The sequence below is a fragment of the Bombina bombina genome, chromosome 6 (assembly GCF_027579735.1).
Source record: "Bombina bombina isolate aBomBom1 chromosome 6, aBomBom1.pri, whole genome shotgun sequence".
Taxonomy (NCBI): Eukaryota; Metazoa; Chordata; class Amphibia; order Anura; family Bombinatoridae; genus Bombina; species Bombina bombina.
The window spans coordinates 1,118,676,139-1,118,701,067 of record NC_069504.1 but is presented as its reverse complement, the minus strand read 5'-3'; the positions used below and the strand labels follow the sequence as shown (position 1 = coordinate 1,118,701,067).

The 24,929-nt window shown below is 41.5% G+C and overlaps 1 protein-coding gene across 2 annotated transcripts in view; it reads right to left on the bottom strand.

The window, feature by feature from the left end:
- Window positions 1-18,821: 18,821 nt before the first annotated feature.
- Window positions 18,822-24,929, bottom strand: part of LOC128664261 (poly(U)-specific endoribonuclease-A) — a 169,486-nt gene continuing 163,378 nt past the window's right edge. The window contains exon 7 of one of the 2 annotated variants that reach the window (XM_053719079.1): window positions 18,822-20,321. In XM_053719079.1, coding sequence (XP_053575054.1) covers window positions 20,058-20,321 — 264 coding nt within the window. In that variant the 3' untranslated portion in view covers window positions 18,822-20,057. The remainder of the gene's footprint in view (window positions 20,322-24,929) is intronic. The other variant, XM_053719080.1, reaches the window with a different exon arrangement.

Sequence of the window (24,929 nt, the reverse complement as noted above, 5' to 3'; positions counted from 1 at the left end):
TTTACAAAAAATAAATCCTGTCTCAAAATGACAGAGTGGGCCATGGACTCGGTATATCGTAAAAGAAATTAATTTATCAGGTAAGCATAAACTTCCTTTTCTTTTACAAGATATACCGAGTCCACGGGTATCATCCTTTACTTGTGGGATACCAATACCAAAGCTTTAGGACACGCATGAAAGGGAGGGACAAGACAGGAATCTAAACGGAAGGCACCAATGCTTGAAGCACCTTTCTCCCAAAAATAGCCTCAGAAGAAGCAAAAGTATCAAATTTGTAACATTTGTAAAAAGTATGAAGGTAGGACCAAGTCACAGCCTTACAAATCTGTTCAACAGAAGCATAGTTTTTAAAAAACCCAAGTGGAAGCCACAGCTCTAGTGGAATGAGCCGTAATCTTTTCAGGGGGCTGCTGTCCAGCAGTCTCATATGCCAGAGGGATGATGCTTCTCAGCCAAAAAGAGAGAAAGGTAGCCGTAGCTTTTTGACCCCTACGCTTCCCAGAATAAACAACAAACAGGGAAGATGTTTGACTGAAATCGTTGGTCGCTTGTAAATAAAATTTTAAAGAGCGAACCACATCCAAATTATGTAACAAACGTTCCTTCTTAGAGGAAGGATTAGGACACAAGGAAGGAACCACAATTTCCTGATTAGTATTCTTATTTGAAACAACCTTAGGAAGGAATCCAGGTTTAGTACGCAAAACCACCTTATCAGAATGGAATATAAGATAAGGGGAATCACATTGCAATGCAGAAAGCTCAGAAACTCTTTGAGTCGAAATAATAGCTACTAAAAACAAAACTTTCCAAGATAACAGTTTAATATCTATGGAATGCATGGGTTCAAACAGAACCCCTTGAAGAACCTTAAGAACTAAATTCACGCTCCATGGCGGAGCAATTGGTTTAAACACAGGCTTGATTCTGAGTAAAGCCTGACAAAATGCCTGAACATCTGGGACGTCTGCCAGACGCTTGTGAAGCAAAATTGACAAAGCAGAAATTTCTCCCTTCAAGGAACTAGCTGATAATCCCTTCTCCAATTCTTCTTGGAGAAAAGACAAAATCCTAGGAATCCTAATCTTACTCCATGAGTAACCCTTGGATTCACACTACTAAAGATATTTACGCCATATCTTATGGTAAATTTTTCTAGTAACCGGCTTGCGAGCCTGAACCAGAGTATCAATGACCAGCTCAGAGAAACCCTGCTTAGATAAAATCAAGCGTTCAATCTCCAAGCAGTCAGCTGCAGAGAAGTTAGATTTGGATGTTGGAAATGACCTTGAATGAGAAGGTCCCTTCTCAATGGCAGTCTCCAACGGTGGCAGAGACGACATGTCCACTAGATCTGCATACCAGGTCCTGCGTGACCACGCAGGCGTTATTAAAATTACTGAAGCCATCTCCAGTTTGATTCTGGCAATCACACAAGGAAGGAGAGGAAAAGGTGGAACACATAATCCAGGTTGAACGACCAAAGTACTGCTAGAGCATCTATCAGTACAGCCTGGGGATCCCTTGACCTGGACCCGTAACGTGGAAGTTTGGCATTCTGTCGAGATGCCATCAGATCCAATTCCGGTGTGCCCCATTGATGAATCAAGGTTGCAAACACCTCCGGATGGAGTTTCAGCTCCCCTGGATGAAAAGTCTGACGACTTAGAAAATCCGCTTCCCAGTTTTCTACTCCTGGGATATAGATCCCAGACAGATGGCAAGAGTGAGCCTCCGCCCATCAAATTATCTTTGATACTTCTATCATCGCTAGAGAACTCCTTGTTCCCCCCTGATGATTGATATATGCCACAGTCATGATATTGTCCGACTGGAATCTTATGAATTTGGCCGAAGCCAACTGAGGCCACGCCAGCAGCGTGTTGAATATCGCTCTCAGTTCCAGAATATTGATTGGTAATTGAGACTCCACTTGAGTCCACACACCCTGAGCCTTCAGGGAATTCCAGACTGCACCCCAGCCCAGGAGACTGGCGTCCGTCGTTACCATTACCCAAGATGGCCTGCGGAAGCACATCCCTTGGGAAAGCTTGTCCTGTGACAACCATCACCGAAGAGAGTCTCTGGTCTCTTAGTCCAGATTTATCTGATAAATTTGCATAATCCCTATTCCACTGACAATGCACCGTTGTAGTGGTCAGAGATGAAAGTGAGCAAACGGGATGAAATCCATTGCTGCTACCATTAGTCCGATGACTTCCATACACTGAGCCACTGATGGCCGATGAATGGACTGCAGAGCTCGGCAAGTATTTAGAATCTTAGATTTTCTGAATTCTGTCAGAAATATTTTCATGTTTCCCGAGTCTATCAGAGTTCCCAGGAATGGAACTCTTGTCTGTGGAACTAGTGAACTTTTTTCTATATTCACTTTCCATCCGTGAGTTCTTAGAAATGACAACACGATGTCCATGTAAGATTTGGACAGATGATAGGTTGACGCCAGGATCAAGATATCGTCCAGATAAGGCGCCACTGCTATGCCTCGGGGCCTGAGAACCGCTAGAAGGGACCCTAGAACCTTTGTGAAGATCCTGGGAGCCGTGGCCAACCCGAAGGGAAGGGCCACAAACTGATAATGTTTGTCATGAAAGGCAAATCTTAGGAATTGATGATGATCCTTGTGGAAAGGAATGTGAAGGTACGCATCCTTACAGGTCCACAGTGGATCATATATTGACCCTCCTGGATTATTGGCAAAATTGTATGAATGGTCTCCATCTGAAAGATGGGACTCTGAGAAATTTGTTTAGACATTTGAGATCTAAAATTGGTCTGAAGGCTCCCTCTTTTTTGGGAACCGCAAATAGATTTGAGTAGAACCCCTGCCCCTGTTCCAGTTCTGGAACTGGGCAAATTTACACATTGTGTAAAGGTCTTTTGCACAGCGTAAGAACGTCTCTCTTTTTGTCTGATCTACAGACAGACGTGAAAGATGAAATCTCCCCCTTTGGGAGGAAATCATTGAATTCCAGCTGGTACCCCTGGGTCACAATTTCCAATGCCCAGGGATCCTGTACATCCCTTGCCCAAGCCTGAGCAAAGAACGAGAGTCTGCCCCCTACTAGATCCGGTCCCGGATCGGGGGCTGCCCCTTCATGCTGTCTTGGTAGCAGCAGCGGGCTTCTTGGCTTGTTTACCTTTATTCTAGGCCTAGTTAGGTCTCCAGACCAACTTGGCTTGAGCAAAGTTACCTTCCTGCTTAATGGAGGAAGAGGAAGCAGAGGATACTCCTTTAAAATGCAGAGGATACTCCTTTAAAATTTTAAAAAGGAACAAAAATCATTTTGTTTACCCCTCATCTTGAGGGACTTGTCCTGAGGTAGGGCATGCCCCTTGCCTCCAGTAATTTCAGAGATTATTTCCTTCAGCTCAGGCCCGAATAGGGTTTTACCTTTGAAGGGAATAGTATAAAACTTAGATTTAGACGATACGTCAGCAGACCACGACTTTAGCCATAACGCTCTGCGTGCCAGAATGGCATGCGTTTTTCGCTGCTAATTTTGCAATTTGAAAAGCAGCATCAGTAATAAATAAATTGGCTAATTTAAGAGTCTTTATTCTGTCTAAAATGTTCTCTAAAGGTGTCTCTACCTTCAGAGACTCTTCCAGGGCGTCAAACCAAAAGGCAGCTGCAGTAGTTACTGGAACAATGCAGGCTGTAGGCTGTAAGAGAAAACCCTGGTGAACAAATAGTTTCTTTAGAAGACCCTCTAATTTTTTTCTCCATAGGGTCTGTAAAAGCACAACTGTCTTCAATGGGTATAGTTGTACGCTTAGCTAGAGTAGATATAGCTCCCTCCACCTTAGGGACCAATTGCCAGGAGTCCCGTATGGTGTCAGATATAGGAAACATTTTCTTAAAGTTAGGAGGGGGGGAAAACAGTATACCTGGTCTATCCCATTCCCTCTTAACAATTTCTGAAATTCTCTTAGGAACCGGAAAAACATTTGTGTAAGTAGGTACTTCTAAATATTTGTCCAATTTACACAATTTTTCTGGGGGAATTGTGATAGGGTCACAATCATCCAGAGACGCCAAAACCTCCCTGAGCAACAGGCAGAGGTGTTCCAGTTTAAATTTAAAGGATGTGACGTCAGAATCTGTCTGAGGTAATAAATTTCCTGACTCTGAAAGTTCTCCCTCAGACATAAAATCCCTAACCCCCAAATCAGAGCATTGTGAGGGTGCATCGGAAATAGCCAGTAAGGCATCAGAGGGTTCAGTATTTACATTAATACCTGACCTACTACGTTTACTCTGCAAACCTGGCAGTTTAGATAGTACCTCTGTAAGGGTAGTAGACATCACTGCAGCCATATCTTGCAAAGTAAAAGAAGTAGACGCAATAGAAGTACTTGGTGTCGCTTGAGTGGGCGTTAAAGGTTGAGACACTTGGGGAGAATTAGATGGCATATCCCGATTCTCTTCAGACTGGGAATCATCCTTAGGCATACTCTTATTACTTAAAATATGTTCTTTACAGTGTAAGGCCCTTTCAGTACAAGAAGGGCACAATGTAAGAGGGGGTTCCACAATGGCTTCTAAACACATAAAACATTGAACTTCCTCAGTGTCAGTGTTGAACAGGCTATGTAAACACCACAAAGTCGTTAAACACTATTTAGTGAGAACACAATTTTTTGAAAAAACAGTACTGCGCCTTTAAGAAAATAAAAAGCGCACAATTTTGCAAAACAGCTTAAAAGTGTTCCCATATGTGCAATTTTAAGATAAACCTGCCCTACAATGCATTCAGATGTTGCACTTCACAGTAAAGAGCAATTAACCCTCTGAGTTATCAATAAAAACAACAACGTTTATTAGAAAACCTTTATAATCCCCTGCACCACGCCACAGCTCTGCTGTGGCGCCTACTTGCCCCCAGGGATCTTAATCAAGCCTCAAAATCACTCCGGAACGCCAGGAGTCAGTTTGGGCCCAACCGGAGCTGAAAATTACAGTTTGTATGTGAAGAAACTGCGCCATTGAGGCGCGAAATTAGGCCCCGCCCCTCCTCTCCGGAATAAGCTGAGCCTAAACAACCGCAGCAAAGCGGTCAAACATAAGCCATGTGGGTATAAAAAATAAAGTACTAGCCATGGATCCTCTTTAGAGGAAAAGTATAACAACCAGCCACCCATTTTAGATTAGTCTTGAAAACAAAATAATGCCCAGGATTACAGTAATACCCTATTTTCCACAGAATTACTGCTTACCCCTTCCCTCTATGGGAACTATGTCAGCCAGTTCTGATATATCACAGTCTCCTCAGAATGACTGAACATACCTCAATGCCGCTTGTAGCATGAAAACTGTTCCTCACACTGAAGATTTCTCTAGCATTCCTCAGCACACTGTGGGAACCAACATGGATCTTAGTTACAACTGCTAAGATCATCAATCTCAACGCAGAAATCTTCTTCCAATGCTGCCTGAGAGAAATAGTACTCACCGGTACCATTTAAAAAACATAATTTATGCTTACCTGATAAATTTATTTCTCTTGTAGTGTGTTCAGTCCACGGGTCATCCATTACTTATGGGATATACTCTCCTTCCCAACAGGAAGTTGCAAGAGGATCACCCAAGCAGAGCTGCTATATAGCTCCTCCCCTCACATGTCATATCCAGTCATTCGACCGAAACAAGACGAGAAAGGAGAAACTATAGGGTGCAGTGGTGACTGGAGTTATAATTTAAAATTTAGAACCTGCCTCAAAAAAGACAGGGCGGGCCGTGGACTGAACACACTACAAGAGAAATAAATTTATCAGGTAAGCATAAATTATGTTTTCTCTTGTTAAGTGTGTTCAGTCCACGGGTCATCCATTACTTATGGGATACCAATACCAAAGCTAAAGTACACGGATGATGGGAGGGACAAGGCAGGAAACATTAAACAGTAGGAACCACTGCTTGTAGAACCTTTCTCCCAAAAACAGCCTCCGAAGAAGCAAAAGTGTCAAATTTGTAAAATTTGGAAAAAGTATGAAGTGAAGACCAAGTTGCAGCCTTGTAAATCTGTTCAACAGAGGCCTCATTCTTAAAGGCCCAGGTGGAAGCCACAGCTCTAGTGGAATGAGCTGTAATTTTTTCAGGAGGCTGCTGTCCAGCAGTCTCATAGGCTAAGCGTATTATGCTACAAAGCCAAAAAGAGAGAGAGGTAGCCGAAGCCTTTTGACCTCTCCTCTGTCCAGAGTAAACGACAAACAGAGAAGAAGTTTGTCGAAAATCTTTAGTTGCCTGTAAGTAGAACTTCAGGGCACGGACCACGTCTAGATTATGCAAAAGACGTTCCTTCTTTGAAGAAGGATTAGGACATAATGATGGAACAACAATCTCTTGATTTATATTCCTGTTAGAAACAACCTTAGGTAAAAACCCAGGTTTAGTACGCAGGACTACCTTGTCTGAATGAAAGATCAGATAAGGAGAATCACAATGTAAGGCAGATAACTCAGAGACTCTTCGAGTCGAGGAAATAGCCATCAAAAACAGAACTTTCCAAGATAAAAGCTTAATATCAATGGAATGAAGGGGTCCAAACGGAACACCCTGAAGAACTTTAAGAACCAAGTTTAAGCTCCACGGAGGAGCAACAGTCTTAAACACAGGCTTAATCCTGGCCAAAGCCTGACAAAAAGCCTGGACGTCTGGATTCTCTGCAAGACGCTTGTGTAAAAGAATAGACAGAGCAGAAATCTGTCCCTTTAGCGAACTAGCGGATAAACCCTTTTCTAAACCCTCTTGTAGAAAAGACAATATCCTAGGAATCTTAACCTTACTCCATGAGTAACTCTTGGATTCACACCCATATAAATATTTACGCCATATCTTATGGTAAATTTTTCTGGTCACAGGTTTCCGAGCCTGTATTAATATATCAATAACCGACTCTGAGAAACCACGCTTCGATAGAATCAAGCGTTCAATCTCCATGCAGTCAGCTTCAGAGAAACTAGGTTTGAATGGTTGAAAGGACCCTGAATTAGAAGGTCCTGTCTCAGAGGCAGACACCATGGTGGACAGGACGACATGTCCACTAGGTCTGCATACCAAGTCCTGCGTGGCCACGCAGGCGCTATCAGAATCACTGATGCTCTCTCCTGTTTGATCTTGGCAATCAGTCGAGGCAGTAACGGAAAAGGTGGAAACACATAAGCCATGTTGAAAACCCAAGGGGCTGCTAGTGCATCTATCAGCACCGCTCCCGGGTCCCTGGACCTGGATCCGTAGCACAGAAGCTTGGCGTTCTGGCGAGATGCCATGAGATCCAGTTCCGGTTTGCCCCAACGAAGAATCAGTTGAGCAAATATCTCCGGAAGAAGTTCCCACTCCCCCGGATGAAAAGTCTGGCGACTTAGAAAGTCCGCCTCCCAGTTCTCCACGCCTGGGATGTAGATCGCTGACAGGTGGCAAGAGTGAGACTCTGCCCAGCGAATTATCTTTGAGACTTCTAACATCGCTAGGGAACTCCTGGTTCCTCCTTGATGATTGATGTAAGCTACAGTCGTGATGTTGTCCGACTGAAACCTGATGAACCTCAGTGTTGCTAACTGAGGCCAAGCTAGGAGAGCATTGAATATTGCTCTTAATTCCAGAATGTTTATTGGAAGGAGTTTCTCCTCCTGAGTCCACGATCCCTGAGCCTTTAGGGAGTTCCAGACTGCGCCCCAGCCTAGTAGGCTGGCATCTGTTGTTACAATCGTCCAATCTGGTCTGCGAAAGGTCATTCCTTTGGACAGATGAACCCGAGACAACCACCAGAGAAGAGAATCCCTGGTCTCCTGGTCCAGATACAGTAAAGGGGACAGATCTGAGTAATCCCCATTCCACTGACTTAGCATGCATAATTGCAGCGGTCTGAGATGCAGGCGCGCAAATGGCACTATGTCCATTGCCGCGACCATTAAGCCGATTACTTCCATGCACTGAGCTACTGATGGGCTTGGAATGGAATGAAGGACACGGCAAGCATTTAGAATTTTTGATAACCTGGACTCCGTCAGGTAAATCTTCATCTCTACAGAATCTATAAGAGTCCCTAGGAAAGGAACCCTTGTGAGTGGAAACAGAGAACTCTTTTCCATGTTCACTTTCCACCCATGCGACCTCAGAAATGCTAGAACTATCTCTGTATGAGACTTTGCATTTTGAAAACTTGACGCTTGAATCAGAATGTCGTCTAGGTACGGAGCCACCGCTATACCTCGCGGTCTTAGTACCGCCAGAAGCGAACCCAGAACCTTTGTAAAAATTCTCGGAGCCGTAGCTAACCCGAAGGGAAGAGCTACAAACTGGTAATGCCTGTCTAGAAAGGCAAACCTTAGGTACTGATAATGATCTTTGTGAATCGGTATGTGAAGGTAGGCATCCTTTAAGTCCACTGTGGTCATATACTGACCCTCTTGGATCATGGGTAGGATGGTCCGAATGGTTTCCATCTTGAACGATGGAACCCTTAGGAATTTGTTTAAGATTTTTAAGTCTAAGATTGGTCTGAAGGTTCCCTCTTTTTTGGGAACCACAAACAGATTGGAGTAAAACCCTTGCCCTTGTTCCTTTCGCGGAACTGGGTGGATCACTCCCATCACTAAGAGGTCTTGTACACATTGCAGAGATGCCTCTTTCTTTACTAGGGCCTAGATTTAGAGTTCGGCGGTAGCCGTCAAAACCAGCGTTAGAGGCTCCTAACGCTGGTTTTGGCCGCCCGCTGGTATTTGGAGTCAGTGATTAAAGGGTCTAACGCTCACTTTACAGCCGCGACTTTTCCATACCGCAGATCCCCCTACGCCATTTGCGTAGCCTATCTTTTCAATGGGATCTTTCTAACGCTGGTATTTAGAGTCGTTTCTGCAGTGAGCGTTAGAGCTCTAACGACAAGATTCCAGCCGCCTGAAAAAAGCAGGAGTTAAGAGCTTTCTGGCTAACGCCGGTTTATAAAGCTCTTAACTACTGTACCCTAAAGTACACTAACACCCATAAACTACCTATGTACCCCTAAACCGAGGTCCCCCCACATCGCCGCCACTCGATTAAAATTTTTAACCCCTAATCTGCCGACCGCCACCTACGTTATACTTATGTACCCCTAATCTGCTGCCCCTAACCCCGCCGACCCCTATATTATATTTATTAACCCCTAACTTGCCCCCCACAACGTCGCCGCAAGCTACTTAAAATAATTAACCCCTAATCTTCCGACCGCAAATCGCCGCCACCTACGTTATCCCTATGTACCCCTAATCTGCTGCCCCTAACATCGCCGACCCCTATGTTATATTTATTAACCCCTAATCTGCCCCCCACAACGTCGCCGACACCTACCTACACTTATTAACCCCTAATCTGCCGAGCGGACCTGAGCGCTACTATAATAAAGTTATTAACCCCTAATCCGCCTCACTAACCCTATCATAAATAGTATTAACCCCTAATCTGCCCTCCCTAACATCGCCGACACCTACCTTCAATTATTAACCCCTAATCTGCCGACCGGAGCTCACCGCTATTCTAATAAATGTATTAACCCCTAAAGCTAAGTCTAACCCTAACACTAACACCCCCCTAAGTTAAATATAATTTTTATCTAACGAAATAAATTAACTCTTATTAAATAAATGATTCCTATTTAAAGCTAAATACTTACCTGTAAAATAAATCCTAATATAGCTACAATATAAATTACATTTATATTATAGCTATTTTAGGATTAATATTTATTTTACAGGTAACTTTGTATTTATTTTAACCAGGTACAATAGCTATTAAATAGTTAAGAACTATTTAATAGTTACCTAGTTAAAATAATTACAAATTTACCTGTAAAATAAATCCTAACCTAAGATATAATTAAACCTAACACTACCCTATCAATAAAATAATTAAATAAACTACCTACAATTACCTACAATTAACCTAACACTACACTATCAATAAATTAATTAAACACAATTGCTACAAATAAATACAATTAAATAAACTATCTAAAGTACAAAAAATAAAAAAGAACTAAGTTACAGAAAATAAAAAAATATTTACAAACATAAGAAAAATATTACAACAATTTTAAACTAATTACACCTACTCTAAGCCCCCTAATAAAATAACAAAGACCCCCAAAATAAAAAATTCCCTACCCTATTCTAAAATACAAAAATTACAAGCTCTTTTACCTTACCAGCCCTGAACAGGGCCCTTTGCGGGGCATGCCCCAAGAATTTCAGCTCTTTTGCATGTAAAAAAAAAACATACAATACCCCCCCCCCAACATTACAACCCACCACCCACATACCCCTAATCTAACCCAAACCCCCTTAAATAAACCTAACACTAATCCCCTGAAGATCTTCCTACCTTGTCTTCACCATCCAGGTATCACCGATCCGTCCTGGCTCCAAGATCTTCATCCAACCCAAGCGGGGGTTGGCGATCCATAATCCGGTGCTCCAAAGTCTTCCTCCTATCCGGCAAGAAGAGGACATCCGGACCGGCAAACATCTTCTCCAAGCGGCATCTTCTATGTTCTTCCATCCGATGACGACCGGCTCCATCTTGAAGACCTCCAGCGCGGATCCATCCTCTTCTTCCGACGACTAGACGACGAATGACGGTTCCTTTAAGGGGCGTCATCCAAGATGGCGTCCCTCGAATTCCGATTGGATGATAGGATTCTATCAGCCAATCGGAATTAAGGTAGGAATATTCTGATTGGCTGATGGAATCAGCCAATCAGAATCAAGTTCAATCCGATTGGCTGATCCAATCAGCCAATCAGATTGAGCTCGCATTCTATTGGCTGATCGGAACAGCCAATAGAATGCGAGCTCAATCTGATTGGCTGATTGGATCAGCCAATCGGATTGAACTTGATTCTGATTGGCTGATTCCATCAGCCAATCAGAATATTCCTACCTTAATTCCGATTGGCTGATAGAATCCTATCAGCCAATCGGAATTCGAGGGACGCCATCTTGGATGGCGTCCCTTAAAGGAACCGTCATTCGTCGTCTAGTCGTCGGAAGAAGAGGATGGATCCGCGCTGGAGGTCTTCAAGATGGAGCCGGTCGTCATCGGATGGAAGAACATAGAAGATGCCGCTTGGAGAAGATGTTTGCCGGTCCGGATGTCCTCTTCTTGCCGGATAGGAGGAAGACTTTGGAGCACCGGATTATGGATCGCCAACCCCCGCTTGGGTTGGATGAAGATCTTGGAGCCAGGACGGATCGGTGATACCTGGATGGTGAAGACAAGGTAGGAAGATCTTCAGGGGATTAGTGTTAGGTTTATTTAAGGGGGTTTGGGTTAGATTAGGGGTATGTGGGTGGTGGGTTGTAATGTTGGGGGGGGGGGGTATTGTATGTTTTTTTTTACATGCAAAAGTGCTGAAATTCTTGGGGCATGCCCCGCAAAGGGCCCTGTTCAGGGCTGGTAAGGTAAAAGAGCTTGTAATTTTTGTATTTTAGAATAGGGTAGGGAATTTTTTATTTTGGGGGTCTTTGTTATTTTATTAGGGGGCTTAGAGTAGGTGTAATTAGTTTAAAATTGTTGTAATATTTTTCTTATGTTTGTAAATATTTTTTTATTTTCTGTAACTTAGTTCTTTTTTATTTTTTGTACTTTAGATAGTTTATTTAATTGTATTTATTTGTAGCAATTGTGTTTAATTAATTTATTGATAGTGTAGTGTTAGGTTAATTGTAGGTAATTGTAGGTAGTTTATTTAATTATTTTATTGATAGGGTAGTGTTAGGTTTAATTATATCTTAGGTTAGGATTTATTTTACAGGTAAATTTGTAATTATTTTAACTAGGTAACTATTAAATAGTTCTTAACTATTTAATAGCTATTGTACCTGGTTAAAATAAATACAAAGTTACCTGTAAAATAAATATTAATCCTAAAATAGCTATAATATAAATGTAATTTATATTGTAGCTATATTAGGATTTATTTTACAGGTAAGTATTTAGCTTTAAATAGGAATCATTTATTTAATAAGAGTTAATTTATTTCGTTAGATAAAAATTATATTTAACTTAGGGGGGTGTTAGTGTTAGGGTTAGACTTAGCTTTAGGGGTTAATACATTTATTAGAATAGCGGTGAGCTCCGGTCGGCAGATTAGGGGTTAATAATTGAAGGTAGGTGTCGGCGATGTTAGGGAGGGCAGATTAGGGGTTAATACTATTTATGATAGGGTTAGTGAGGCGGATTAGGGGTTAATAACTTTATTATAGTAGCGCTCAGGTCCGCTCGGCAGATTAGGGGTTAATAAGTGTAGGTAGGTGTCGGCGACGTTGTGGGGGGCAGATTAGGGGTTAATAAATATAACATAGGGGTCGGCGATGTTAGGGGCAGCAGATTAGGGGTACATAGGGATAACGTAGGTGGCGGCGATTTGCGGTCGGAAGATTAGGGGTTAATTATTTTAAGTAGCTTGCGGCGACGTTGTGGGGGGCAAGTTAGGGGTTAATAAATATAATATAGGGGTCGGCGGGGTTAGGGGCAGCAGATTAGGGGTACATAAGTATAACGTAGGTGGCGGCGGTTTACGGAGCGGCAGATTAGGGGTTAAAAGTGTAATGCAGGGGTCAGCGATAGCGGGGGCGGCAGATTAGGGGTTAATAAGTGTAAGGCTAGGGGTGTTTAGACTCGGGGTACATGTTAGAGTGTTAGGTGCAGACGTAGGAAGTGTTTCCCCATAGGAAACAATGGGGCTGCGTTAGGAGCTGAACGCTGCTTTTTTGCAGGTGTTAGGTTTTTTTTCAGCTCAAACAGCCCCATTGTTTCCTATGGGAGAATCGTGCACGAGCACGTTTTTGAGGCCGGCCGCGTCCGTAAGCAACTCTGGTATCGAGAGTTGCATTTGCGGTAAATATGCTCTACGCTCCTTTTTTGGAGCCTAACGCAGCATTTGTTTGAACTCTCGATACCAGAGTTAAATTTATGGTGCGGCCAGAAAAAAACCCGCGGAGCGTTAACAGCCCTTTTACCGCCAAACTCCAAATCTAGCCGTAGGTTTGTTGATAACCTTGACAGATGAAACCTCCCTTGTGGAGGAGAAGTTTTGAAATCCAGAAGTTATCCCTGAGATATAATCTCCAACGTCCAGGGATCCTGTACATCTCTTGCCCAAGCCTATTTATGATAGGGTTAGTGAGGCGGATTAGGGGTTAATAACTTTATTATAGTAGCGCTCAGGTCCGCTCGGCAGATTAGGGGTTAATAAGTGTAGGTAGGTGTCGGCGACGTTGTGGGGGGCAGATTAGGGGTTAATAAATATAACATAGGGGTCGGCGATGTTAGGGGCAGCAGATTAGGGGTACATAGGGATAACGTAGGTGGCGGCGATTTGCGGTCGGAAGATTAGGGGTTAATTATTTTAAGTAGCTTGCGGCGACGTTGTGGGGGGCAAGTTAGGGGTTAATAAATATAATATAGGGGTCGGCGGGGTTAGGGGCAGCAGATTAGGGGTACATAAGTATAACGTAGGTGGCGGCGGTTTACGGAGCGGCAGATTAGGGGTTAAAAGTGTAATGCAGGGGTCAGCGATAGCGGGGGCGGCAGATTAGGGGTTAATAAGTGTAAGGCTAGGGGTGTTTAGACTCGGGGTACATGTTAGAGTGTTAGGTGCAGACGTAGGAAGTGTTTCCCCATAGGAAACAATGGGGCTGCGTTAGGAGCTGAACGCTGCTTTTTTGCAGGTGTTAGGTTTTTTTTCAGCTCAAACAGCCCCATTGTTTCCTATGGGAGAATCGTGCACGAGCACGTTTTTGAGGCCGGCCGCGTCCGTAAGCAACTCTGGTATCGAGAGTTGCATTTGCGGTAAATATGCTCTACGCTCCTTTTTTGGAGCCTAACGCAGCATTTGTTTGAACTCTCGATACCAGAGTTAAATTTATGGTGCGGCCAGAAAAAAACCCGCGGAGCGTTAACAGCCCTTTTACCGCCAAACTCCAAATCTAGCCGTAGGTTTGTTGATAACCTTGACAGATGAAACCTCCCTTGTGGAGGAGAAGTTTTGAAATCCAGAAGTTATCCCTGAGATATAATCTCCAACGTCCAGGGATCCTGTACATCTCTTGCCCAAGCCTGGGCGAAGAGAGAAAGTCTGCCCCCCACTAGATCCGTCTCCGGACAGGGGGCCCTGTCTTCATGCTGTCTTAGGGGCAGAAGTAGGCATTCTGGCCTGCTTGCCCTTATTCCATGACTGGTTGCCTTTCCAACCCTGTCTGTAACGAGCAGCAGTTCCTTCCTGTTTTGGAGCGGAGGAAGTTGATGCTGCTCCTGCCTTGAAATTACGAAATCCTTTGATTTGGCCCTGTCCTGAGGAAGGGTGTGGCCCTTACCACCAGTAATGTCAGCAATAATTTCCTTCAAGCCGGGCCCGAATAAGGTCTGCCCTTTGAAAGGAATATTCAGTAGTTTAGATTTAGAAGTTACATCTGCTGACCAGGATTTAAGTCATAGCGCTCTGCGCGCCTGTATGGCGAATCCGGAATTCTTAGCCGTAAGTTTGGTTAAATGCACTACGGCATCCGAAACAAACACATTAGCTAGCTTAAGCGTTCTAAGCTTGCTCAAAGTCTCATCCAATGGTGCTGTGCGAATCGCCTCTTCCAGAGACTCAAACCAGAATGCCGCTGCAGCAGTGACAGGCGCAATGCATGCAAGAGGCTGTAATATAAAACCTTGTTGAACAAACATTTTCTTAAGGTAACCCTCTAATTTTTTATCCATTGGATCTGAGAAAGCACAGCTATCCTCCACCGGGATAGTGGTACGCTTGGCTAAAGTAGAAACTGCTCCCTCCACCTTAGGGACCGTCTGCCATAAGTCTCGTGTGGCGGCGTTTATAGGGAACATTTTTCTAAATATCGGAGGAGGGGAAAAGGGCACACCAGGTCTATCCCACTCCTTGCTAATAATCTCTGTAAGCCTTTTTGGTATAGGAAAAACGTCAGTACACACCGGTACCGCATAGTATTTATCCAGCCTACATAATTTCTCTGGGATTGCCACCGTGTCACAATCATTCAGAGCCGCTAACACCTCCCCGAGCAACACGCGGAGGTTCTCAAGCTTAAATTTAAAATTTGAAATTTCTGAATCCGGTCTCCCCGAATCAGAACCGTCACCCACAGAATGAAGCTCTCCGTCCTCATGTTCTGCAAATTGTGACGCAGTATCAGACATGGCTCTCGTGTCATCGGCGCGCTCTGTCCTTAACCCAGAGCTATCGCGCTTGCCTCTCAACTCGGGCAGATTGGATAATACTTCTTTCATAACATTAGCCATATCATGTAAAGTGATTTGTAAGGGCCTTGATGTACTTGGCGCCACAATCTCGAGCGGGAGACGAAGGTACTGACACGTGAGGAGAGTTAGACGGCATAACTTCCCCCTCGTTGTCTGGTGATAATTTCTTTATCGGTAAAGATTGACTTTTATTTAAAGTAATATCAAACAGTTGGTACACATATTTCTATTGGGCTCCACATCGGCTTTTAAACATAATGAACAAGCAGATTCCTCTGTATCAGACATGTTTAAACAGACTAGCAATGAAGCTAGCAAGCTTGGAAATTACTTTCAATAAGTTTACAAGCAATATAAAAAACTCTGCAGCGCTTATCAAAAACACAGTTGAATAACAATGAACTAATTCAGTTATAGTCAACAATTCTTAACGGTAAATGTATTAATTATCAGAGGATTGCACCCATTAGCAAAAGGATGATTAACCCCTCAATACCCAAAAACGGATATCAAATAAGATTTAACGTTTTATCACAGTCAAACACACTGTCACAGGTCTGCTGTGACTGATTTCCTCCCTCAAAAACGAATTTTGAAAACCCCTGAGCTCTCTTGAGACGTCCTGGATCAAGGAGGAAGAAGCAGGAAGACTGTGCTAGAATTTTAAATGCGCAACAAGGCGCTAAAAAAAAGGCCCCTCCCACTCATATTACAACAGTGGGAGACCTGATATAACGGTTTCTATGCAGAAAAATACGTTAGCCATGTGGAAAAAATCATGCCCAAAAAGGATTTATCACCAAAGTACCTCACAAAACGAATAACATGCCAGTAAACGTTTTAAAAACAACTTTTCCAGTGTTATGCAAAGTTATCACTAAGCCTGCTACCAGTCGCTTCTACTGCAGTTAAGGCTCATACATTTATTTCAGTATTAACAGTATTTTCTCAGTCAAATTCTAGTCCCTAGAAAAAAACTCAACTGCGCATACATTTATCAGCCTGATACCAGTCGCTACTACTGCATTTAAGGCTGTACTTACATCATATGGGTAACAGCAGTGTTTTCTTAGTCAATTCCATTCCCAGAAAATATTGTACTGCACATACCTCATTTGCGGGGGACCCCGCATGCTATTCCCATTTTCTGAAGTTACCCCACTCCTCAGAATGTCGAGAACAGCCAGTGGATCTTAGTTACGTCTGCTAAGATCATAGAAACCGCAGGCAGATTCTTCTTCCCAATACTGCCTGAGATAGAAAAAACCAGCACACTCCGGTGCCATTTAAAATAACAAACTTTTGATTGAAGAATAATTAAGTAAAAAACTCCAACTCCTCTCGCGACCTCCTTCTTTGTTGAGGGTTGCAAGAGAATGACTGGATATGACATGTGAGGGGAGGAGCTATATAGCAGCTCTGCTTGGGTGATCCTCTTGCAACTTCCTGTTGGGAAGGAGAGTATATCCCATAAGTAATGGATGACCCGTGGACTGAACACACTTAACAAGAGAAATAAACTCTTGATTGAAGAAATTAAAACTATCATTTTATCACCACTATCACTTTACCCTTCCTATTGCTAGCATAGGCAAAGATAATGACTGGGGGGAGGAGTTAAGGGAGGAGCTATATAGCAGCTCTGCTGTGGTGCTCTTTGCCACTTCCTGTTAGCAGGAGGATTATATCCCACAAGTAAAGGATGAAACCCGTGGACTCGGTATATCTTGTAAAAGAAATGTAATAAAAAAAAAAAAAAAGAAGACCAGAAGTTTTTTTGAATTAACTTCCAAAGAAGGATTTGACTTGAGGATGAGATAAAACCTAATGTCCAAGTCAGTCTTGTGTTCTAATTTTACAAGAAGTCAAGAAATGAAAGAGTAAATAACTTACAATTTTGTTATAGATTTAATTCATTTATTCTTTATTTGCTCATATTCCAGATAGTACATTTGTTTTATCAGTTTTTTGTCATGTTATTTTCTGAGCACAAAAAGCATTAGCCATACATCCTATTACTTATTTAGATGTTGGTATCAGATACATTTTCACCTCGCTAGAAATAAAAAAACAAAAAGCAAATAAGTCTTACAATGTGCTTTATCCACTTTTACAATATAAGAAGTAAAACTGCTTAAAATGCAGAAATATTTGCAAATATTTCACAGTAAAAAAATATTAGTTTAATTATCCACATTTGCATGAAAAAAATCACTATATTGTTAAGGCTTAAAAAGACAGGAACACATTTTACTTAGCAAAGGAAATGCATTTTTATAACAATTCAGTTAATGAGCTTTGATGCAGATATAAATCAGTAAATGTAATGGGGATCACTGCTAAGCAATAATAAGTCATTTAATTTGCTTACTAAACACATTCTGGAATAAGATTTGTCTTTCTATCTAAGCAATTAATATGGCTAAATTTACCTAATGACATTACATTGAATAGCAACATGGTGCACTCATTTTATTGATGATTCATAACCTTTATAGACCTGGTTACTTCTAAGTTAGGTGATTTATCCAATTTAAATCAATATACAATACAGCAAATACTGGCACTTCTAGTGGGTTAAATCCCCTCTTCATTTAAAGATCATTAATAGTGAGACGTGTGCAAAAGTTTGTTTTTGTTATTTGTTTGCAACTGATGAAGAAACTTGTCCAACATTTATTTAACTAAAAACCTAATGAATAAATACAAAAGTGTTAATTCATTTATGTAGTTTCCGATCTATTAAACACATTTGTTCATTAGTTTGTTTAGTTAATTAACAAATTCCAAACAAATGTGTTTATTAATTTTGCAAACATAATAAAACATTTTTGCTCATATCTATTAATAATGATATTATATTGTTAAATATTTATATAAGTACTTTTACAAAAAAGAATGATATAGTACTGACTGGACCTTAATTACTAATAATTCTTCTTCTTAATATACCTTGATAAGTGCCACAAAACACAAAAATTGCACATAAATATTAAAGTGAAACAATGAAATGCTATAAGGCACTAGCTGAAATTCGTTGGACATCACTGGGATCAAATTAAGGCCCTTATTATTGTGAAGTAATAAAAAAGATGCAGCGATTTTATTTCCTCACCAGCGTCACTCTTTGGTACATGATTACAGCCCATAACGGAGCTGGATTTGCTCACTCGTCTGAAAGGCAAAAGGAAGAGAACTGGCACCTGAAGGGAGTATTGGTTATATGGAGATAAGTGAAAGGATAAAGAAGATTCCTTTAGGACAAGGTGTCAAGCAAATAGAACTAGGCACAATTAAAAGGGACATTGAAATCAACTTTTTCTTTTGTCGCATCTAAAGAGGTCATGGTAAGGGGACACAAAACTGCTGCAATAAAGAGATGTGACAGCACCACGATTTCAACAGGTGAAAGGTTTATTGGAGAACCTGAGACCTCAAAAAATGTGACTTTTCTGACCTACATGGTCCTTAATCATGCATGCATCTTGCATGATTAAGGACCATGTAGGTCCGAAAAAGTCACATTTTCTGAGGTCTCAGGTTCTCCAATAAACCTTTCACCTGTTGAAATCGTGGTGCTGTCACATCTCTTTATTGTCGACTGAATTTTGGAGGATTCAGATACTCCTTAGAGGTAATATAAGGGTGCTGGGCTCTATTACGGTTTGCTCTACACGAAACTGCTGAGCAGAACTACAACAGAACAGTTACTTCTCACCATGATATGGTTTTACCTCTCGCTAATTTTAACCAATCACAGATGCTGCTTGGTGAAGCACTGCATCATCATACAGGGTGCCGCCATCTTGGAACGCATGTATTTTTGTATCCTGTTACAGAAACAGTGTGCACTGACAGATCAATGACATTGCTGGTTTTGACAGATGTACCTTATACAATAAAGAGTGAAATCTTTACTTTTCTTTATTAATGCTGGATCTTCAGACACCTATTATGCTGTTAAACAGAATAACCAAGGACTTTTGATACTGGACTTTGCTTCTCAGTAGATTTGTGCTGTTCATAGTATATTAGGTGTTAGAATTTTGTCATTCGCTCGGGCTGTGTATATTCTATGTTGATAATTTGTCATACAACTGCTATAAAATTATAAAAAAAGCAATGTCCCTGATCTGAGATTGTGCACCACTTCTATCATATGGTGTTGTGAGCTCCTAGAAGGCAGAGCCAAGCGTGATGATGCGGATCTTCACTAACCGACACCAGTAAAAGGTTAAAAGAAAAGAACAGCTTTAAAGAGAGCTGCAGACACAGAAGAAGAACAATAATGTGTCAGCCTTGAAGTTGTGCTTGGCAGTTAAACGTCCCTTTAAATTTCTTTGGAAAAATGGATATTCTTCCTGTGCTGAAAAATATTTTTGTTCTTTTACTTGCAGGGGTTTCACTCTCCACCAATGAATCTGAGGGAATGTTCACAATCAACCAGTGAGCATCTGTCCCACAGACCATCTGTGCACATTCTGTTTGTTTCAAATTCAAAATAAATTTTAACCTTTTTTAAAATGCCAAATATTTTTTTTTTTTTTTAACATGTTCACATGGTGCTTTAATTTGAATAATAGAAATGTGTTAAGCTCAATGTCCCTTTAAGTCAAATGTGTAAAAAATCTCATTCTACAAAGAGAAATGTCAGACCTCTGTTTAGGATTATGTTCAAGTCAAATTTAACCTGCTTGGGTGTATACAGACTCATTTTACCATAGGGAAGTTTACAAATTAATTCTGCATTAGAGAGCTGGATTTGTCCTCAGTATAAATCTGGATTATTACTGCTCAGAAGGACGGGGTACGCTGTGCCGATATACCGCCCGTACCGATTCACCACGATCTGTAGCTCATATTCTTCCAACCGCACTGTCTCTCTTGTTACCTTCTCTTTAGACAAAAGGAAAATGATGGTGTAGACGGCAAATTCAAACTCTGGACTCACACCGATAAAGCTGCTGCCCACAGGTTTCACCATATCCTTCCAGCTGAACTGCAGGTTCAACACCTGATCATCTTCATCCGGCTGCACCAGGGGAACAAATAAGCACAAAAAGGAATGAATGGTTGTAACCATGAAAAAACACCAACAGTTCATAGAGAGGGGACCTACACTTTGTACTTTAGCAGAGATTCTAAATAGAAAAAAACATGGATTAATAAGGTTTGTTTTTTGGGGGGTTTTTTAGAAGGAAAAGATTACACAAACAGCTTTATCTGCTGGATTATTTTTTTTTAGTTTCCACTAAATCATAAGGCCATTACAGGTACACCGCAAAAAAAATATTGTCCTTTCCTTCTATAGGAACTTTAAATCTAACAGTATCTTATGACAAGTTAAATCTAGCAAATTAAAATGCACACTCTAAATTGACGACTTTAAGAGAGAAGAAAAATAAATTAATAGTCTTAATCAGACTGAGAAAAAAATTAACCCTATGCAATTGGTCCATACGTGTACTTGTGGGATTGGATCTCCTTTGGATTGGACAATCATTAATAAACATATGGATAGCATTACATGTCTAGTCTTACTTCTTGCATATTAACAGTATAAAACCAGTCAAATGGAAGCGTACTTTAACCATTAGTACGCAAATTGACTTCTACATATAAAGACAAAGGTTTAAAACATAGGCACTGAGATTAAGGCTACCCAGGAAGGGGGAAGGGAGATTACCTACATAGTAATCTTGACAATTATATTTACACCCTCCATGAAGGGGGGAGTTTGTTGGAAGCAATTCAATTTATCACTAACTTGGATTTTTTTTAACATCTGGATAGATTGAAGTTGTGCATTTATCGGGAGTGACTCTATAACATTTAGCCATTTATTAAAGAAGGCTTTCAGTTTTTCTCGGAATCTGTCACAATGTTATATTGTTCCAGCGTCATCTGATTTATCATGCCTTTACAAAACTCAGCAATGGAGGGTGCATGGGGTGATTTCCAGTTATATAAAATAAGATTTCGACCCAAAAGGATCGCTGTGTTAATAAGCTTAAAGTTTATTCCCTCTCTAGTACCTCTATAAAGAAAAAATGTGTGTTCTGTCAATCCAATAATTTTGTCTAAGTACTTTGATCAGACAATGGTTAATTTTCTGCCAAAATTGTAGAATCTTGGGACAAGACCAGAAGCAATGCAAGTTATCAGCGTTAACATCACTACATTTATAGCAGGATATGTTATCATTTTGAAAGTTTCAGCTGTGTGCAGTATAATTAATTGATTACTTTGAAATGAGACTCTCTCGTTCCACTTATGTAACACATGAATATGTTTTCCCCCCAGATATAAAAAGAGCTGTATTGTAGGCCACTGATATTGAGTATTTCCCTTGGGTATAAAGTTGGATAACCTTCTCTAAGTCAACCAGCTGAAAATGTGTGCCACAGTTAGCTCAAAATGCCTCACCTGGAGATAAGCAAACAAATTACACCCTGGATACTTGAAATTCAGCGGTTATTGCTTCAAATGTTTTGATTAAACCTGATGTATCATCTAATAGCTGTTTTACGTTTATAAGACTCTTCTCTTTCCATTCCTTAAAAGCTTTATTTTGTATACTATATGGGAAATTAGGATTACCCAGAATTGTCAGATATCTAGAAGTACAGAAATTAACTCATATTCCTTTATAATATAACTGCAATGCTTGTATGGTATTTTTGAACACTTCTGATTTTAAAATTTTCTTCAGCAAGTTCACCAGTGGGCAATGCAGCAGAGCTCGCAAGGAAAAATGAGAACTTAATTCTGTTTCTAATTGAAAATAAGTGACATAATTCCCTTACGTAATCCAGTCTAGAGCAAATTTTAGCAATGTCGCTAAATTATATAGTTTTAGGTTGGGTAGGGTTAAGCCGCCTGCTCTAGTGTGGAGGCAGAGTGTATCTGCTGAACATCTGGATCGCTTCCCTTGCCATACAAAAAAAAAGTGCACATCCTAATAAAATAAATGTATTAATATCTTTCTGTTTTATAATCAGTGGTGTACTCTGCAATAGATATAGCACACGTGGAAAGATATTAGATTTAATTAGCATTATCCTCGCCGAGATTGAAATTGGGAGGTGCAGCGAAGATTTAAAATTGTCATTACATTTATCCAGACATGCTGAACATGTTTGTAAGTACCAGTCCTTAGGATTCTTGCTAATATTGATATCCAAATATTTAATTTGCTCAACCGACTTAAAGGGACATTCATCCTGGGGACCTATTGGGGTAGTAATCCACATAATTTCTGATTTCTCAGAGTTGATTGTATACCCCAAGAATGTGCTAAACTGCCCTGTGATATCTAAGAACTGTTTAATGCTCCGTTTTGTATCACTGAGAAATATTAATAGGTCATCAGCAAAGAGAGATAGAACTAGATTATTTTCCCAGAAAGATACTGTGATGAGAGCAGGATGTGATGTCACTAGTATGTGGGTGGGGCTTAGGTCCGGTGTCTGTGTCGCAGTTAGTTTAGTACAATCAACCTGACTAGATGTGTATTGTTATGCTCTGCAATAAAATAGAGTTGTACAATCATTGCTGTGTCCTGCATATGTCCTGCATCTCATGACATGGTGTCAGAAGTTCTGGACTGCGCTTCTGTTCCTGATCGATTGCAATGTCAAAGTTTACCCCACCTGAGCCTTTTGACTTTTCTCAGCCTGCAGCTTGGCCCACATGGCGTCAGCGGTTTCAGCGCTTCAGGATTGCATCCAAACTGAACAAGGAGAGTGGTGAAGTACAAGTTAATTCTCTTTTATACTCCATGGGGAAAGATGTAGAGCCAGTGTTCAATGCTTTTACTTTCCAAGAAGGGGAAGAAGTTAACTTTGATATAGTTATGGATAAACTCAGTGCCCACTTTGTGCCCAAAAGAAATGTGATTCATGAGAGAGCTTGTTTTCACAAACGTAATCAGCGTGTGGGAGAATCTGTGGAGTCATTTGTGCGCAGCCTGTATGAATTAGCTGAATTCTGTGAGTTTGGTGTTGCTAAAGAAGAGCAAATCAGAGACAGAATAGTTATTGGAATTGCAGATGCTGAAGTCTCCCTGAAGCTGCAGTTAGAGCCTGATTTAACGTTAGACGGGGCTATTAGGATGGCCCACCAGAGTGAACTGGTGAAAAAGCAAAGTGCTGATCTGAGGTCTGAGAGTATTGTGGATGAAGTGCAACAGTCTAGGAAAATTACTAGTGAAAGGCACAGTGTGAGCGGTAGATCTAAAGTACTGGAAAGGCCTAGAAGTGGATGGGCGCAACATGGCCGATGCACACGGTGCTACCGGGCTCATGATCAGAGTGCTATATGCCCGGCCAGAGATAAAAGATGCAGAAAATGTAACAGAATAGGCCATTTTGAAGTGGTGTGTAAAACTGAATACATTAAGGAGATGCAGGTGGACAGTGACCAGGAGGGTCAGGAAGTGTCTTTTGTGGGGTCTGTTGTGGAACGGACAAGCTCAGAGGAAGATTGGAAAGTTACTTTTACTGTAATGGAAGCCAAAGTTGATTTTAAGATTGACACAGGAGCAGATATCACTGTAATGTCTTTTGCTGAATTTATGAAACTGCCTCGACAGCCCCAGCTGGCGAGGGTTACTACAAATGTCCATAGTCCTGGTGGCCGCATTGATTGTGTGGGGAAATTTCTTGCCAGCTGTGAGTACAAACAGAGGAAGTTCACCATGTGGGTGCATGTGATCCGAGGTCAGTGTGTTAACAGTTTATTGAGCAGAAAAGCAGCCTGTGACTTGGGCCTCGTGGCCAGAGTGAATGAGATCTCTGAAGATATGTTTGGCGAGTTGGGCCTACTGAACTGCAAACCTGTCCGTATAGCACTTAAAAGTGACGCAGTCCCATACAGTATTTCTACTCCTCGTAGAATTCCGTTCCCGCTCATGCCTCAAGTGGAAAAAGAGCTCATGCGCATGAAGTCTATGGGGGTTATTGAAGAGGTTGTTGAAGCAACGGATTGGTGTGCCCCCATTGTTCCAGTTGCAAAGAAAAACGGAAAGGTGCGCATTTGTGTGGACCTGAAAAGGTTGAATGAGGCAGTGAAGAGGGAGAGATTTGTGCTGCCGACATTGGAAGATATAGCCCCGAAGTTGGCTGGGGCGAAGTTCTTTTCCACATTAGACGCTTCTAGCGGCTTTTGGCAGATCCCCCTGGATCCAAAGTGCCGCAAACTTACTACCTTTATCACACCGGTAGGTCGGTTCTGCTTCTGCAGACTTCCCTTTGGGATATCCTCCGCTCCTGAAATCTTTCAAAGGGAAATGAGTTCTCTCCTGAGTAGCCACGTGGGCACAGCGGTCGTCATGGACGACATTCTAGTGTATGGGTCTACAGTGGAGGAGCATGATCAGCGTTTGAGTTGTGTGCTGCAGGCTATCAAAGAGTCTGGGCTGAAGCTGAATAAAGAAAAATGTCATTTTAGGAAAACTGAATTATGCTACTTTGGGCATATCATCAACGGGGATGGCATCAAGCCGGACCCCGAGAAAATTCGGGCTATTGAACAGATGAAAAGCCCTTCTGATGTACATGAGCTGAGACAGATATTGGGCCTTGTAAATTACGTGGGCAAGTTTCTTCCAGATTTATCTACAGTTTTACACCCTATCACA